Source organism: Electrophorus electricus, chromosome 12, assembly GCF_041902795.1.
Source record: "Electrophorus electricus isolate QZ-2024a chromosome 12, ASM4190279v1, whole genome shotgun sequence".
Taxonomy (NCBI): domain Eukaryota; kingdom Metazoa; phylum Chordata; class Actinopteri; order Gymnotiformes; family Gymnotidae; genus Electrophorus; species Electrophorus electricus.
Genome location: NC_137508.1, coordinates 21,411,366 through 21,430,682, shown reverse-complemented (window position 1 = coordinate 21,430,682; position 19,317 = coordinate 21,411,366). Strand labels below are relative to the sequence as shown.

The 19,317-nt window shown below is 39.4% G+C and overlaps 1 protein-coding gene across 4 annotated transcripts; it reads left to right on the top strand.

The window, feature by feature from the left end:
• The first annotated feature begins 23 nt into the window (after positions 1-23).
• On the top strand, positions 24-19,106 carry LOC113576249 (uncharacterized). 4 transcript variants are annotated; one of them, XM_027008222.3, is made up of 10 exons: positions 24-154; positions 7,118-9,167; positions 9,427-9,553; positions 11,658-13,456; positions 13,649-13,829; positions 13,956-14,835; positions 15,036-15,249; positions 16,433-16,518; positions 17,619-17,648; positions 18,133-19,106. In XM_027008222.3, the coding sequence occupies exons 3-4, from the start codon at positions 9,456-9,458 to the stop codon at positions 12,454-12,456; spliced, it is 897 nt and encodes a 298-aa protein (XP_026864023.2). In that variant the 5' UTR covers positions 24-154; positions 7,118-9,167; positions 9,427-9,455; the 3' UTR covers positions 12,457-13,456; positions 13,649-13,829; positions 13,956-14,835; positions 15,036-15,249; positions 16,433-16,518; positions 17,619-17,648; positions 18,133-19,106. The 4 variants fall into 4 exon arrangements, with proteins under 4 accessions (XP_026864023.2, XP_081580914.1, XP_081580913.1 ...); XM_081724788.1 differs by having other exon boundaries at positions 11,658-13,829; positions 13,956-14,319; positions 14,480-14,835; XM_081724787.1 differs by having other exon boundaries at positions 11,658-13,829; positions 13,956-14,595; positions 14,795-14,835.
• The last annotated feature ends 211 nt before the right edge of the window (positions 19,107-19,317 follow it).

The following is a 19,317-nucleotide window of genomic DNA, read 5'->3' as shown; positions in this document are numbered from 1 at the left end:
TTATTGTGCTTATTTGCCAGTAATCAAACTGTGTGACGTTTTACCGAACGAACCTCAACTCAGGAAGATTTGGACAATCACCTGATGAGCTCATCAGCCAACATCTACAGTGCCCTTCCGCCTCCCACTGATCTGGGCTCAGTTCTCACACAGCGTAAGTGCTTACCTGCAAAAACATGCATTTAACTACATATTCTCTTATGTTTCTCTTTCTCTCTCTCTCTTCACTTCCCCCATTCATTTACCACAGGTGTACATGAGTGTAATCATTCACTAAAAAACAACCTGTCACATAGCCACTATCTACCACATTTACACGTTTCTTCACATCAGTCTGCTTGTTTTACTTCATAGACTATAGAAATGGTTGGAGAGTTACAGAATTACTCAGTGGTTTACTAAATCAAATCATCCCATCATTTCATCATTGCTGTCACTCCAAATTAAAAAAAAAAAAAAAAAAAACTTCACACAAATACGTACACACACACTGAATTGTGACCATAGTGAAAAAATATTTACTGACATACAATCTGGGTTACCCGCCAGGCAGAGAAATACTGCATGTAGACATTAAGACACAGTCACTACAGACAATAGCCAAATCACACACACTACACATAAAGTGGATGTTTCCTCAAACAGGACAAATCACCTCTTAACACTTAGCTGCCCTAAAGTAAAACCAGACAGCATCCACAGGCTCCTGTGTGTGCATGCGTGTGCGTGCGTGTGTGCGCGCGCGTGTGTGTGTGTGTGCGCGCGCGTGTGTGTGTGATCTGAATAAGAAATACAGGTGTATGTTCAGTCTTGTCCGGATCCTTTCCGTTCTGTGCACTGGAGCAAGTTCACAGCCACCTCTGTCCCCTGTGCTGTGTCTCTGCAGATATTTCCACTTCTACTTGGTGACTTGACTCTTGGATGCGTGTGTTTTTTCTCCTCACGACAAATAAGCATGGAGTCTGTGGCACTGTGGAGACATTCATTATTCATTTAATTTTTTTGTTTATTAACACTCCCTAAAGCATGGGGAAGATAACCTGAGAGGAACCAAGACTCAAAGTTGGGGGGGGGGGCGGACGCATCCTCCTCTGTCCAACAATAGACACTACAATAGTAACAATATAAATGATAAGGAGCAGAATAAGTATAGAGAGAAAAATAAATAAATAATAACAAAAGTGAAAAATAAGCAATCAATGTCTTGTCAGGTTTTCTAGAAGTCCCAGTCTGGTCTGGACGGAGTACGTCTGTCTGAAACCCATCCTGCACGAGAACGACCATCAAGAGCAACAGAGAAGTAGTTGGCTGGGGAGGAGGTGTGGTGGGCTACAGCAGGGGGCATCAGGGGGTGGTGGGAGGAGCCGTGGCAGTTGAGACAGGTTGAGGCTTAGTAACATCATGACATCAGGGGTAGGTGTACCTCATCAGAAAGAGAGAATAGATTATTAGGCATGTCTAGGTACGAGGGTGTATAAATTAGGGAACTATAATGTGCAAAGATGGACTCCGGCAGATCTAACTATGACAGCACAGTTAAAAGAATAGACCCAGAAGGAAACACAGGCATAAGGGCACCCTGGAACATCAGCACTCTGCTGCTTTCAGTCAACAAACTTAAGTGACAAAGAGGTGAAGTGACAGCATCATAACATTCCAGTTTACCACAACTCTCAAAGCCCATGGACCCGCAGATCTACACATTTTCCTAAGCTGGGAAGTACTTAACAAAATGCCTGACTGTACAGATAGGTTTTCAGCCTAGCCTTAAATATTGAGACTGTGCCTGAGTCTCGAATATTTACAGGAAGGTTATTCCATATTGTGTGAGCTTTATAGGAAAATGTTCTGCCCCCCTGTAGTAGATTTTCTTATTCTTAGTACTAGTAAAGAGCCTGCACCTTTTGATTTAAGCAGACATGGTGGGTCATAATGCACTAGAGTACTGTGGGGCAAGACCATTCAGTAATTTGTAGGTCATTAGAAGTATTTTATAATCAATAGAAATTTTTACTGGGAGCCAATGTAACGTAGCTAAGATGGGAGTAATGTGATAAAATTTATATGTCTAGTAAGAACTGTGGCTGCTGTGAATCTAGTATACAAGTGGAGGCTTTTGAACATGAAATCAAAGATGTAAGTTCAGGCTCTTGGATAGGAGTATAGCATTCTAGAGTCTTTTTTTGGCTTGATTGTTCTGATCTCTGAGTAGCTGCCCAATGTCATGTGCTTAACTTTCTCACTGAAGAAAGTCATGAACTCATTACTACTATGTGAAGTTGTAATCTGAGGATTGGTGTCAGGTTTATTCCTAGTTAGATGTGCAATTGTACTAAATAGAAGTCTAGGATTATTTTAGTTATTTTCTATTAAGGTCGAGAGATAAGATGTTCGAGCAGGAATAAGTGTCTTTCTATTCTTGAGAAGGCTCTCCTTCCAAGCTTGAAGACTACAGGTTTAGTTTTTTTACAGTCTATTTTCCAAGTATTCTCTTATAAATTGCGAATGTGATCAAGGTATTAACTTTTTATCCATAATTTTTAAAGTTGCCTTCTAAAAAGACTGCGTTAAAGCATAATGGGATGAAAAATATCATCCATTACATTTGAAGTACAATGAGAACAAACTTTAGAATTTATCGATCTCATTTGATAAAGTTTATTCTGAGTTAAAGAAGCTCCATGAACAAACTTAGTGGCAAGGGCTAGACTTTTTTGTCACAATGAATTAAGGAGATTGGTCTATATCTTGAGCAAGACAAAGGATCTTTATTCAGCTTCAACATGACTGGTGTAAGAATTATGCAAATTAGATGAAAATGAAGCTGAGTTCATATATTTTGCTAACCATCCTCAAAACAAAGGGTCCAAAAGTTCCCCAAAATATCTATAAAACTCAACAGGGCAACCAACTCATACCTAAAGCCATTTCTGACACATTTTCTAAAGATTTAATTAATTCCTCTAAAGTTAAAGGTGTCTCCAAAGCAGCGAATTGCTGGGTATCCAAATTGAGAACGTCAGGTTTGGTGAGTGGAAGCAGAGTCACACACAGGTTAAAATTAAACAATTTTAATGAAGACACAACAGTGAGATCCAAAACCAGAGTTAAAAACAAAGAGCAAAAATGAGGAGAACAAGTATAAGGTCAGAAACAATAAAGCAAGTACAATGAAACAGCTTAGAAATTCTATGCACTATGCCGAGACTTTGCAAAGAGTTTCAGACACAGGGAGATTTAAATAGATAAAATATTACGTGCAATTGGACACAGGTGACACTAATAGGCTGGGAATAGGGAACAGACTCGGGGATTAGGGGGAATGTAATCCTTTTGGGGCAGGCTGGAAGCCATAGAAGTGACAAGGAAGTGTAACCTTAGCAACAAAACAAGATATTTCTGATAAAGAGGTTGGTGAACAGCTGAGTATAGCTATTTTAAAAACTCTTTAAAAACATTGTTTATACTCTGTGATGCATGCATATGGTTACCATAAAGAGTCACAATCTATTATTGATCTCGCAACATTATCCTTCAACTGAGCAGAACGAAGTTTACTGTTTATCCCCATATTCATAATTCTGCTGTCTCCATCTTAACACTAGAACCTCTGGTCTCTTGTCTATGATTTGTTTAAGTTCAGCTTTTACCTGAAATGTTTTGCTCTGTGTCTGCAAGGACAAGGAGATTGAAATGATTTGTTCTTTTCCTAAATATCTTATTTTTTACATTCTTTCTTCTTTTTATTTGGATAGTATTATATTATATTATATTATATTATATTATATTATATTATATTATATTATATTATTATGCCTCTATACAACTTTAGCTGTTTCCCAGAGCAACACTGTAGAAAATCCTGCAGTCATTTTCTTCTTTAAAAAACGGGCCTGCTCTTTGTGAACAAAATGAATGAAACCTTCATCTTGCAACAGAGAAGCATTAAAGCAGCAGCACCAAAGATCTAAATTATCAAAACATGATGCATATTTTTGTAATTACTTTAAAAGGTGCTGAAAGACCAGTGGAAAGACGTTGTGGACACAGACATTCATTACAGTTATTACTTTCACACCATCTCTATGTATCTTCCATCAGTATCAACAATTCTTAAACAAAAAAGGGACCATGTTATTAAGATTGCCACACCGCTCTGTATTGAGTTACAGATGCAAAGTACTCTGGTTTCAGCCAGTCTGAAATAAGGATTCCATAATCAGAATTAGTTACGTGTGCTTCTTGATGAAGCACCAGATTAGTTCTTCTCAAGAAAATGAGAAAATCAGTGGCCCTCAACCCACAAAAAGTTAATGAATAAAATGTTAATAAAATGTGACATGTTAAAACAGAAATAAAAATTGTTTCAAGTTCATGTTCCAAAATGATATATATTATCAATGTCCTGATATAGCTGGCCATCTTTTTTTTTCCTTACTAGGAAGTTTATTTCTCCAATAATTCTTCCAATAATTTGTTTGGGAAAGTGGTCAGTCATACTAGACAGTGTGTCTTTCAGCTATGTCTTCTTGCATCGAAGTAATTTGGCTTGTAACATTGTAACAGTGAGTCTACAGTGAGAATATTAGGACTTGCTAAGGGTTTCCCAACTGTGCAATTGATGGAGTATAATAGATTCAGTCTATTGCGGTTTTAATTTCAGGTAACAAACAAAAAAATGCATTGACTGGGATTCTCTTCTATAAAAATGCATTGACTTTGGGATTCCCTTCCGTAACTCCTGTGAAATTATGCTGCTTATTACACCTAATGTTGTTTCTTTGAGCCCCTTGTTTTCCAATTCTATGCCACTTACACTGGACTGTAGCTCAGTGCGTTGTTTTCATCGATTCATTCTCAACCTCTTCAATCAATTTATGGCTAAATTCGACATTCGGTTTCATCTATTCGATATCACCTTTTAAATTGTCAAGTAAATCAAGTTTTCTTAGTTTGCAATGAATAGCTAGAAGAATAGCATGACTCACTTCAGTTGTTTCTGAGCTGCTGTCATCTGAGAGGGATGCTTGGTTTCTTTTTTTACGACAGAAGGCTTGATGACATTGATGAGGCGATGTCTGCAATTTTAGACATGTTAAATTCCACAGTACAGGAGTCAGTGAAACATTCAAGCTTTCCAACTATTTGGACGACAGCAGACAGTGATGACGCTATTATGGGATGGTGGGGGGGGGGGTAGTTATTTACAATCGCTTTTAAAGTCAGTACTCCGGGAAATTCTAATGTGCAGCTGCGCACCGATACACGTCAAACTGCCTGAAACAAATATCATGTCTACGTAAAAATCCTTGAGAAAAGGTCTTAAAATTCACGCATCACGCAATGCTTTCGAGGTTGATTTAGTAGTTTTATTACTTAATAGTTAATTACTGCAAGCTTGCTTTTCTAGCTGCAGTCTTCGTTTGCAGGTCCCATTCTCCAATTTCCCATCAATTAATACATTTTGCAAGCTTATTTGAAGAAATAGTAAACAAAACAACACAACCTAAAAGTAGTCTTGTTATGTTAGCTCACTCTCCCGTGAGACGGTGTGATTATGTATGTAAAAAGAAAAAAGTTATTAAAAAGTTTCAAACTTGTTTTTTATCTCACTGATGTGAGGCTCATGAGGACCTGCTCTATTAATCCAGCCGTGTACATGGTCAGCAGCAATTCTCAAATGAGCTGTATGTAGAGGCCCTAAGGTGTACCAAGACATTTTCTACACCACCAGCACTACAGACTCTTAACTGCTGACACAAGGTAGGTTGGGTCAGAAATCAAGATTCAGACTAGTAAATGTATTTCCTGTTTTCAACTGCTTAGTGTCTGTGAGTCTTTACCTGCTGTAACCTCAGGTTCCTGTGTTTGGCTGATGGGAGAGGAACCTGCTTTTGTCTTCTGCTGTTGTAGTTCATCCACCTTAAGGTCTGAGGTGTGGTATGCTCTGAGATGCTTTCCTGAGGTGTCATAGCCTTCCTGTTAGTTTGAACATTCTCCGTTGACCTCTCACATCAACAAGGTGTTTCTGCCAAGAACACTTTTGCTCACTGGATGTTTGGATGTATATATATATATATAGCCTGAATATAGTTAGACCCAAAAGTTTGTTCTATTTTAAATGTTCTTACATGTTATATAAGATAATAGAAAGACAAAAACAGTATCTTACCTACATGTTTTTTCTACTCTGAACCTGGTCAGCTGCCCCTGGTCAGCTGCCCCTGGTCACCTGCCCCTGGCCACCTGCCCCTGGTCACCTGCCCCTGGTCACCTGCCCCTGGCCACCTGCCCCTGGTCACCTGCCCCTGGCCACCTGCCCTTGGTCACCTGCCCCTGGTCACCTGCCCCTGGCCACCTGCCCCTGGTCACCTGCCCCTGGTCACCCGCCGCTGGTCACCTGCCCCTGGTCACCTGGCCCTGGTCACCTGCCCCTGGCCACCTGCCCCTGGTCACCTGCCCCTGGTCACCTGCCCCTGGCCCCGTGTTATGTAACAGCCTGTGATAGCTGGCCTCTGAATCACACTGCTGCATCCCGTAATGTGTGCAAGACTGCAGTCTGCCTGCGGCTGGCTAGTCCTTTCAGAGAGAGACAATTTTCAGTGTGTGTGTGTGTGTGTGTGTGTGTGTGTGTGTGTGTGTGTGTGTGCATGTGTGAGTGTGCATGTGTGAGTGTACACATATGCGTGTGTGTGAGTGTGTGTGAACATAATTGCAAGTATGTGTGTAAACAGCAGATTCCTGATGACTTTCTGATGGTTGCAGCAGAAAGGAAGTTTTTAAAGAACTGAATTCACATCTGTGCATTTGTGACCTGATGTGAGTGGGTGGCTTCAGTGCTGTGAGAATATGCAGGAGTGTGTGTGTGTGTGTGTGTGTGTGTGTGTGTGTGTGTGTGTGTGTGTGTGTGTGTGTGTGTGTGTGTGTGTGTGTGTGTGTGTGTGTGTGTGTGTGTCAGTTTGTTTAGATACTTGGCATGACAAGCATCCTGACAATGTCACCACTAATAGAGATTAGTGTCCATTAGTGTCTCTTGCTCTCTCTCTCTCTCTCTCTCTCTCTCTCTGTCTCTCTCTCTCTCTCTCTCTCTCTCTCCATGCCTTCACCCTACGAGCAGCCCCCAGGCGTAGAATCTGTCGTCTGCGTCTGGCTCTTACTGTCACCCATCAGCACGCAACTTTGGCAGCTCCCCGTTGCCATGGCAACTGGCCGTTTCCCCGCCGACAGGATGCACATCTCAAGGCCTTGTGAAGCACATCTACACACTCTCAGGACTCTGCTCCTCAGCCACTAACACGGCACACACATCACCAGCGCCATTTTAAAATAGCTGTTAAACGGTTTTTGATCGTGTGTGTGTGTGTGGCTTTTTCCTCTCTCTCACTCACACACAGATTACACACACACAGATTACACACACACAGATTAGCAACATGCTAACATGAGCGTCATTTGTCTGCTGTTTTATCCTCAGACTGCAGTCTGTTTACTCAATAACCAGATCATTTTGGCATTTCAAATGCCCTTTCACATTTTTGGTATCTCGTGCACTCAGTTCTTTAAAAGGGGATTTCTCTTTGTGGTGTCGTTGATATGACCTGAAGAGTAGGGTTCCTGGTATAGTGAGCTAATATTGGGTTTAACTTAGACTTCAGAGTAACTTATCTCAACTCTAAACAGCTCAGACATCATGCTATCTTATACCCTCTGCAGCTAACCTGCTCCAGAACAGGTTTAGGTTTTTTTTTAAGTTCTTAATCTCTATCTTAACCAATCAAATCCAAGAGATATAAAAATTAATTAAAATGTAAAAAATTCTGTCTAAGCTTTTCTTTTGTTCAGATAATGATAATGGTAGTATAATGTTCCATCTTACTATATAAATCAGTAGAAGGATATAAATAGTTATTATTAATAGTTATTATATCGTTATATATAGTAAGGGCCCACTATACATGAGCAATATGTACCAAGTCCCCTTGCGTAAGATGAAATTTGTGTAAAATAGGGAACCTCTATAAACCTATAAATTTCTTATATGCACATACTTGTCATACATTTCTTCTCATAAAGGCAAAGAAAGACTAAACATAATGTTCAATAGTCAATAATAATCAATTCATAACCATACAGAATGGTATAAAATGTACTAATCTCTCTCTTTTTCTCTCTCTCCCCCCCTTCAGACTTTTGACAAACCACACATAAATAGTCCAAAAATAGTTTAAGTTCATGATTCCTGATATTTCCGCATTTCGCTCTCAACATCTTATATTTTGCAGTAGTTGTTATAATTGTACTTGTATCCCCATCAAAGATGTAACTCACAGAATTGAAGCCTAACCTTCGCCTCCACAATACTGCCTCAACTCAGCGGGGAATATTCACTTTACTTCCCCAAGCTTTCTCTGGTACAGTAGGCAAAGGTCTCGCCATTTAACCTAGTGGAACGAGTATGGCCTAGAACATTGGCATTTAAGTTCAAGGGTTGCAAGGTGATGTCAGCAAAACAGAGTCATTGGGTTGGTGGCCAGTGAACCTGAGCTTGACCTGACATTCACAGGAAACAGAAGGCAGAACATCGCAGTAGCTGGACATCACATGAGGGTCTGTGGTTGATCTCCTGTGGCCTTCTTCCACTGATTCTTCCATACATTGGATTAGGCCAGTGTAGCTGCTCTTAATAAGAAAGAGAATACTTCACACTGATCTTTCCCTATCAGGTAGTATGTTGCCCAAGCAAAGCAAAATAAATGTAATTAGAATGTTTGTAATGCAGTTAGTAATTTAACTAGATGTCTAAGCTTTTTTAAAGACTTTTATGTTTTCTAATTTAATTAGCTTTTTTATTTCTAGTCAGTTTAGTATTTTGTTCTAATCTATTCTGGTGTGTTTGTTCATAGTCCTGCAAAAATAAATAAATAAGATACCAAATCATACTTCTGAGCTGAGGATCTTATTTAAGGAGGTTGCTGAGAGTTTGGACACTTGGTAAAGTTAAAGACCTAAATAATGGCCAGGATTCTCAGAAACAGAAAAGGAGTCAGGAGGAGTGGCTTACCATTGTGGAGGAGGAGCACTTTCCAAACGTCACCCCCACCTCCATAAAGAGAGAGAAACCCAGAGAAAGAGGCAGGTGGTAGACAGAGAGACTCCAGTCAACACAGGTGAGGTGCTCACGTGACTCAAAATTATAGGCCTATCTATTACTACATCTATAAACTATGTTCACTGTTATTTATACTTGTACTATAATTCAGTACATCAAAACATATGTTTTGTTATATAGAGTTATATAGTAATATATAATTTCTGATGCAATTTAAGTATTTAGCAAAAGTATTCTGATATTATAATGAGCTGACGTATCATATATTAATGTTGTGTGTGCACAATAATAAGCATCTAGTGAATTTGCATTTCCAGTTACACAGTGAGAGAGTTAACCGTCGCCCATGGTGATGTCTTTGTCCCCTGTATCGGGAAGTAAGGAGTCTGGCCTCAGAGGTGCTGCTCTTCTTGGGAAGACTTCATCCTCCATCATGAACGACATGTAAGCTTTCGGTTGTTTCTCTTAGCTCGAACTAATCCAGTTTTGTTTTTATACATCGGCATTAGAACGTGCTGTTAATGTTTTTCTTCTGGTAAGGGAGTCAGAGATAACCAATTAGACTGAGTCAGTTTCAATAATGGAAATGTACTTTGGCCATCAAGAAAAGCTCCACTGTCTTCTACATAATTTCAATACTGCACAAAGGACAAACGTAAGAAACAAAAAACAATCTATTACACTCACTGAAACATTGACTAAAGTGTACACATCCAGAAATGTAAACATTAAGAGCTGACCATGTCAGCTGAGTGGTTTGTTGACGTTTTGGTCAGAGTTTCCGAGGCAATGTGGATCAAAGATGTTTAGTAAGCATGTGCAGTATGATGGTACATTTCCTCGAGTTCTAATTCTTAAGAACCAATAACAATGTCACACCCTTTAACTTCTCCCTAAAATCTCATACTTACTAATTTGGATATGCACTAAAGTGAAGGTGTTGGTTTCACCCATCCCAGAAAAGAGCCAAAATTAATTAAAGCAATAAAGCTAAACCAGGTACAGTTGTTCTGTTAAGGCACAATATTGTTAGCAGATAACTGATTGATTTTGAGTAAGTGATAATTTTGTGTAAACAATGCTGTTAATTTGAGTTATTTATTTCAGCTGTTGATGTACGAGTAGAAACAAATAGAGGAATAAAAAGATTTGTGAGAGTGGTAGGGAGATTTTCACAAAACCTCCATTTGCCATTTTACGAAACCCAGGCCTGTCAGAATTCACCTCCTGTAGCAAATGTTATCTACAAGATTCCTACAATGACCCTTTGTTGGAGTACTCTATCATGACTCAAAACACAGGCAGCAGTAATGCATGAATAAAACTATTAGCATAAACCACGACTCTATCCAGTACCAGCTGTATCCCCAGATATCTTAGACAGAACAAACCAGTTTTATGCGATTATCATAACGTGATACTGGACTAAAAGCTCTTACTAGAAATGACCCGTGTATGTTTATATGTTCAGTGTGGCATACAATAACAAAGACTGGTGTGGTAAATAAGCAAAAATATGAAATTTGAATTGGAGTATGTTTTTTTTTTTGCTGGTGTTACAGTGATGTGGGTGCTATAATATAATGCTTTTTAGACATGCCACTATAAAAATGCTAAAAACAGAATGACATTTTGCATCTGAATGCATTAAGACCCTGCCATGCATTTTTTCAAGATTTCATCATTGGTGAAAAGGGAATGTTGAAGCTAAATAAATAAATAAAATCTTATTTATACAGTTTTTCCCTTACATAAAGTACTGTAAATAAGCACAGTCGTGTTTGGTCTGAGTTTTCCTTCTTTTGTTTTGTACCCGAGTTTTAAAAAATGCAGAAGACATACCGCCTTTTCTTTCTTCCTGTTTCTTGCAGTGTAGAAAGGTACTGTGACATTGGGCATTTACACTGGGTCTCTAGAGACAGGAATTGCACTTTTGAGCTATTTATACCTCACTGCCTGTAGGTGTTTATACGCAGTCAGGTTTCAGTACATCTGTGTGAGTTGTGATGAATGTGTATGTATGTTTAAAGCTGTTTATCAGGGCAGTTGGTGCTTATTAAGTTCTGTACTGTCTGATCTATAAGCGTTCCATCTGTAGGTCTCAATTGAGTTGCAACATGGTTAAAACTGTTTATGTGAAAAGAAAACTGAAGATATGCTAAAGGTCTTTGTTGCCAAGTTCAGGAAACAAACTTCCAAGTTATCAGTAACTCTTGATTACTACTATTTATTTGAAGATGTATTTATGTATTTATTTATTTGCAGTATTGTGTTATAGTATTAGTGTTTATTTGTCAATATAGTTTTATATACAAAACAAAAATTTTGCCTAGATAAATAACTTAGCCTATAATTTCATGAGTGATCTAAGCTTGCTGCTATAACTTACACACACACACACACACACACACACACACACACACACACACACACACACACACACACACACACACATCCACACACACACATATGTTGACCTTGAAGAGCAGACATTAACAGATACTACATTGGAGCACATCACAAATGAGTATACTCTGATTTCTTCCAGAAAAAATGTCACGGTACCATGTTTGGACATAGAGTATCTCCTGTCAGCGAAGGTCAAACTCCGTCAGGAAGGACTGCTGGACTCCAGTCTGAAGACCAACCTGGAGTTTGCTATCAACAGCATGGAGGCCTTCCCTGCAGCGAAGCGCCGCAACGTCTCCCTCACATTGGAGGGGGAGAGGCAACTGGTGCGTTTCATGGCCGGGACACCCGTCCTGCTCTACACCGTTCACCTGGGCCCCAAAGGGCCGGAGTTCCACCAGCGAGTGCAGGTGGGGGCTCATCTCACAGCCTCATGCCTGAACGAGGGCCACTTTGCCGGGCATCGCTGCAAAGACGAGCTGGAGGGTTGCCTGGAGCAGGCCAGGCGCACCCTGAGCGCCGAGGCCGAGTCCAATCCTTCGGGCCTGGGTGAGCTCGAGCTAAGGATCGTGTGTGGGGAGCTACACCTCACCTACAGCACCCAGCAGCCCCAGCACAGCCTGATCATCTGCCCACGGCGCCGGGTCTACCTGGGCAAGGCCCTGAACCTGGAGAGGCTCCTGGAAGTGAAGACCTACCTGGAGCAGACGGGAGCCATGGGCAAAGGCCTTCTGATTTGCTTCCAGCACCTGCTGCTCCACTTCGGGCAGTACCAGGAGGAGAACAGCCGCGTGGTGCTCCAGAGCGATGGGGAGATGGTGGAGTTGCTCAGTGGTAGTCCCGACTACCACAGCACCCAGCACTACATCTTCACGGATGGCCAGAACCAGGCCCACAGCCACAGGGTGCAGGACATGGACCTGTGGGAGTATGACTAAGGCTACTGGCTGAAGGGGGCGGAGACTACTGACAGTTTAAGGAGGCGGAGACACCTAAGGCTTAAGGAGGCGGAGACTTCTGAGGCCTTAAGGAGGTGGAGACTACTGAGGATGGAAGCACTAAACTCTTCATAAATACTCAACTGTATATAACCACTAGCTTATGTGGCCTGACAAGAATCAGTAGGTGTTTGATCCCTAACTGTCGATGTAGGTAGGCAAACAATGTGTAGATCTCTAGGGAAATGGATACAGAAGTAAATATATCTGGATGATTAACACAAGGTTACTTCCAAGATGGATATTTATTCACTCTATATATGTAGCATTAACATATTACTAATGGCTATTAAATTGAAAGGGATTTGATGCATAATATAATACCTAAATCTTTCCCTTTCTGTAGTATGCTGTATAACATATTTCCAGGTTTCTCTTAACTTGTAACTTCTGTATAATACCTTGGGAATATATTAGAAGCATTAAAGAAAAACATACAAAAAAAAAAAAAAAAAAAAGCCCAAAAGATTAAACAACGCAGCCTGATATGTTGTTATTACAACACATTATTAAGAAGAGCATGTCCAGTAACAACTGTGATGTCATGTTCAATAACAAATGTGATGTCACGTCCAATAACAACTGTGAAGTCCCACCCATTCCATTTCCACCAATGTGGTATTCTTTCTTTGGAGAATGGGGCCCAATACACTGCACATGTTGAATGTAGGCAATTTAATTTAGTCAACCTATTTCTAGACATTTCTGCTCATTTTAAGTGTCCTCTTAAATAAAATAATTTAATTGCTAAAGCAGGTCATTTTACTTTTCATAAATAGATTATGAGCTTATATTTTTACTACTATGAAGCAACTTCCAACTATGAAGAAGTCCAATATGGCACGGAGGATAAAATGTTGGCCAGATTCCCACCTGGTAAACTATATCTGCATTTCATAGAATTTCAGGACTACGAGGGACCCAAACTTTACCAAAAACAGTAAGCAGATTTTTGAGCTCAGAGCACATGCGCAGGGCATATCTTATTTGCTTCCAATTGTCTTCATGATAGCCTTCTTATACAGTAAGCCAGGAACTCTCTGAAAGGGACATTTTGGTGACAAAATAAAAGACATTCAGAAAAAAGTGAGAATGTTCTTCAGAGAGTTAAATCTTCTCCTCTTTTGCATAGTTCTAAGAAGGCGTGGTTGTTCTATGAAAATTTGTTCTCTCCAAGAGAACTACACAGACCAGATTTACCTGCAAAGCTGAAAACATCTCACTGTTTTACCTTCATAAGACTTGGTAAAGAAAGAGGTTGTTCTTCTACACAGACAGATTTACACACCTAAGAAGCAAAGAATGTCTTGTATGTAAGTATTGTTAAGCATATAATTGTTTAGAGACAAATTCATGAATATTTTCAAGAATAAAAAATTTGAATGAAAAAAACAGAAATAATGAATGTAAGTAAAATATTATTCCTGTGTCCACCACAGAGAAAATATTGCTGTACAAAGTCTGGATATTGAAAATCTTTTAATGCAAAAAGTGCCGTTCAGCCAGTCTGGGATTCTGGATCCTGTGCTCAATGCCAATCTAACGTTTGCACTGGGAGCTGTGGAACAAATGCCAAGTGAGATAAAGAAGAATGCAGCACTGCTAGTGGAGGGGGACAAACTTTTGGTCAAAATGATAGCTGGTCAACCGCACCTGCAACTGCTAGTGTTTCAGGACCATGAGGGGCCCAAACTTCACCAAAAAATAACTATCAACAGACCTCTGACTTCTGAAGACATCCATGAGACATATTTTACTGGACACTGTTGTCCTCATGATACACCATGTATACGACAAGCTAAGGTTTCTCTTGCATGTTTTACTGAAAATAATATAGAGTTAAAAATCATATGCAAAGAGCTGAGAATAACTTTCTTAAACCCTGCAGCACAAAAGTTCGTTCAAATACCCAGAATAGATATGGATCATCACTAATTTGGGGGGTTTTGTTTGCTTGTTTCAGGGGTTATTATTGTCATCTCTTCAAGTGCATGTTGGAGAACCAAATGCATTCAGTTCCCATCTGTTTAAATCTGAAGAAGAAAGAAATGTTTTAAGAAAGGAAATCCACAACTTTTGGTATGAACATTATAGAGAATAAGAGGATGAGGCAAAAACAAAAGATCTTAACTTTGCTCATTTTGAAATGTTTAATGTTTTTCACTTTTAACTGCACACTTTGTTTTACTAGCAGCAATTTCACTTTTATTTCCCTTGAAGGTTGGAAATGTTGTTCCAGAATTGGACCTCATATTTTTATCTTTATTTCTTTATGCAGTGCTTTAGGTCAAATGGTACCTCATTAGGAACAGAGCTGAGGTTGGTCTGCTTGATATGAAACATATGCGTATCATGCTATAAGAACCTTTATAAGTGAATTTAAAAATAATAAAATAGAGATAATGTCCTTAGACTTCAGAGGGTTAAATTGTCTTTTACTCAAAATTATGGATTCTCTTCGATTTGCTGTACATTTATATTATGTACTTGTTTTTGTTTTGTTTTTTAACGCTTATGAGATGGTAAATGTAACGGTGAGCAGTGAGGAGGCGGACGCATGTGCGGAGAAGAGCGAGATTTATGATGGACAAATCCAAACTCACCAACATAGAGAGCATGGGGGTACATGATAAAAAAAAAAAACAGACGAAAGCAAACAGGGGAAACAGGCTATAACAAAGACTAGGAAACACTCGGAGGATAAGAGACACAAAGGCTAGGATAAACACAAAGGTACGGAGCAGAAACATGCATGCATGCATTCATTCATTCATTCATTCATTATGAACCTAACATACACATTCAAATAAACAATGAACAGCCCAAACACTGGGCACACAACAGGTTTTAAATACATGGACTTAACAAGACGAGGGACAGGTGTGGACAATCAAACGAGGGGCGGAGAAAACGAAACTAAGGCATGGAATTAAAAATATACATGACAGGGGAAACATGGAACATGGAAGCTGGGAGGAACTAATCGTGACAGTAAAAGAGTGAGATGTTTTAACTTCAGAAAAAACAAACCTACTTTTCTCAGAAAGAACACAGTCCTACAGTTTGATTGGCTTGCATTTGGCCACGCCTTCTCAATGAAAAAAAAACAAACTTTGACGTAAATCTAGAGGGCAGAGCTACTTCATGACCTGTGGTTTTGATCCGTTTTGCCAGAGGCCAAGAGCTAAAGAGGCGGACATTAGGCACGTCACACTGCCTTATAAGGTAAAATAAGAATCACAAACGTTTGGTCTTCTCTTGTTGCCAAACTGTTCATTGGCAAAACAATGTGTAAATATCTATGGAAATGAATATAGGATAAAATAAATCTGGACGTTGCTGGTATTTAGCCGTAGTGAAAATGTATACCTTGATACATATTTCTCTCCATATATTTTTCATGTTTTAAAATTGCTAATCAGTATTTTGTATAACATAAATAACTTACTTTAACTTGTATTTATCTCTTGTGTATAACATCATATAGAAAAAAAACTATTTTTAAAAAACACTACATATTTCTACTTTCCTCACAAACCGACACTGGCAGATTTAACAGGGTGATAGAAGGCAGCGTCATGTCCAGTAACTCCACCCCTTCCATGGTTACGTTCTTTCCTATGGTGAGGAGGGGCGTGGCCAAATGCTGTTCTCTGAAAACGAAACTTTATCAGAGAGAACTAAGCTGTTTTGTTTTTTTTAAAGAAAGACTTGCGCTTTCCCTTTGTGTCACTGAGTACATCTCTTTATATATTGTACTGACGCAAAAATTATAATAGTCTCAAATCCATGCAGACTGACTTACAACTCGAATTCCCCTGTCAATGTGTTTTTAAATAGCCCAGAGAGGCAGACCCCACCCCAAATATACTGTCGTTTGAGGAAAAAGAAACTGAATCCAAAATCTTCTTTGTAGGAGCTGCTCACGCATTTTACCTTGAGTTATCTGCCTCTGCAAAGACATTAAGAAACCAGTGGACTAACATCGCATCCGTTTTCCTGGTAGGTCTTTTCTGTTATCGCTAAACTGTGTGGACTTGCAATGATGACTAGTCGTTGTAACTACGTTTTTAGGACGAGTGCAGCAGTGAGATATCCTAAACTTGGCTTGTTATAATTTGTCTGTGACATAATGTGACATGTAATGTTTATGTGTGTCATATTGTCAATAAAATTAACCAAGGATTTAGAAGGCTAAGTATGTACGGTATAAGTGGCAGGACTGTGCGAGTACAAACAGGGCACCGGGAATCATCTATACATAATGCATATTGAATAGACATCCGTAAGGTGTGATGTTCCGATTGAGAACCGATGTTTTCAGGTGAGGCAATTTTCAGAATAAATACTTTAATTATCAGTAATGTAACCCCATGACCTTGGTGTTGCTATCATCTTGCAATTTCAGTGAGCTAATGACAAACAGCATTTATTTGGCATCAGTCTGGATAATTTTACACGGTATAATTGGTAGCCTACAACTATTAGAACTACCTGGCTGCCAGCACTGTTTAATTCAGATTTAAATACTTAGAAGACTGATGTCGTGCTATGTTACCAGTGGCCTCTTTCAAGAAAAAAAGAAAAAAAAAAGGTTTTAAAAAAATGTTAGTAATGTCCAGATATTTTGTGAATGTACATGTAATATATAATATTTAATTACATACACAACATTTTCAAGCACATTTACATTATAAATGAATATTAAAAGCATCCAGCTAAAGCACCTACCTTCTAGTCAAAAACAGCTTATTCATGGGAAAGGCCAATACAGGCTGCAACAGTGTACACAGGATTCAGGACTCCGGTACAGTCAGTCACCCGAGTGTACAGGGTTCAGGACTCCAGTACAGTCAGTCACCAGAGTACACAAGGTTCAGGACTCCAGTACAGTCAGTCACCCGAGTGCACAGGGTTCAGGACTCCAGTACAGTCAATCACCCAACTACACAGGGTTCAGTACTCTGGGACAGTCGTACAGAATACAATAGTGGGACCAGCAGTGGTCGATTTACATTGTACATTGACTGTATTGAGATACAGCTTTGGAATCGGTACGTTACTAAAGTACTGACTTGTTTGCTTGTTTGTTTAATAAACAGGTCCTAATTCGAAATGGCAACTCTTCAAACGTAAGCTACTCTGCAATAATATCTCTTTTTGTGGATTTTTTTTGGTTTTATGTTTAAAAAATTGTCTTTAAAAAGGTTTTGCTGTCTGTACCATATATATCAACTAGGACAAAAACAGACTGCTAATGTATCCACACAGTAACGTCTGAGCTTAATTCTGAACTTTATTCAGTGTAACTAGGGATTTTCTTTCATTATGTGTTTGATAGTTGCTGACTATGGTGGATGTGGTCAAATTTAGCAGGTCCCATTACACAAAATAAAGAGTTACATTTTTAGTGTATTTGTACAAATAAATACATTGCACATAAAGGTGTAATTGTAACATTACAAACCTTGGTTTAGCTGTGTTTGGTGCTGGAATTAACAGAGAAAATTAATACTTCAAACCTCTCTGGGAGTTGTAGTCTACCTTAAAAGTTCACCACTTTTGTTTTGTCTTGGAGCTAAACTTTCTGCCTAATCTTCATGTTTATTCTTCCAGAACCTTTGATCTACAACCTGACACAGAGGGCATACTGTCAGTTAAACGTAAGATGAAAGAGAGAGAAGGCACGGATATCCTTCTCCTGTCCAACTTGGACTTTGCTGAGAAAATCATGAGACACAGTCCCCTAAGCAAAGTGTCCACTCTGTTGGTCAAAAGTGACAGGCAGTGCGTACGAATTGGAAAGGCTGACAACATCATCTACACTGTGACATCTGAGGATGGCCAGAGATGTGTTGACTGCCTTGTCTACTGTCTTGATTACGTCACCGCTTTTGACATTTCTAGCATCCACTTCAGCGTGCACTCCTGCCAAGATGAGATCACATCCTGTTTTACCCAAGCGAACAACGCACTGAGCGAAAAACGTCTGGAAGCATTAAGAATCGAATGTAATAGGTTTGCAGTCATGTATACTACTAGGGGTTTACCCAGGAAAATTGTGACGATCAAAACTAAGTGCCGTTTTTTACTTGATAGTGTAACTGTTGAGGCTTTACTGGAACGAAAGTGCTGGCTACAGAAAGAGAAAGCGCATTGTACAGAACTAAAAGCATGCCTTGACTATCTCATAGAGAAATATCTCACTACTTCGGGTGCACCCAAAGGAAAGTGCAAATTCATTTTACAAGGAGATGGAGAAATAGTTGACATTGTTGCAAAGGATATTCTTGCAAACTTTGAGCAGTATGTATTGATGAGTAAAGAAAATTCAGGGGTCTCGATGTATCCACCGTGCTTTGCTTCAGAAAAGGATGAAAAATAGCTGGTAGACAGAGGTAGACATCTAGGTGTTTTTAGTGTCTTTGTGTGTGTTCCTACATCATAATATAAAAGTATTTGCATATATCCTGATCATTTCTGTGTGTGCATTTGGAACTGACCTTTAACCTGATTTGGAGCCTGTTAAGTACACATGAAATGTATTTCTTTCTTTCCTGGCATAAAATAAAATTGTATGCACTAAATGATGAATGGCTTCAGAGGGCGTTTGTAAGATTAAGGAGACCATATCTAATTCCTATCTGATACGGTAAAGCCTTTGCCTCCAAGTTCTATTCTGCATCATCTCTCTTGTCATTTCTATGCTCAGACACACCTGATCCAGCTCATCGAATAATTACCAACCACCACCCCACCCACCCACCCTCTGCGCTCACACTCCTCGTGGGCTGTGTGCTG

Coding starts and splice junctions, on each gene's coding strand:
- LOC113576249 (XM_027008222.3), top strand. CDS start 9,456: ATGGTGATGTCTTTGTCCCCTGTATCGGGAAGTAAGGAGTCTGGCCTC. Junction 9,554..11,657: donor TCCTCCATCATGAACGACAT/GTAAGCTTTCGG, acceptor GATTTCTTCCAG/AAAAAATGTCACGGTACCAT.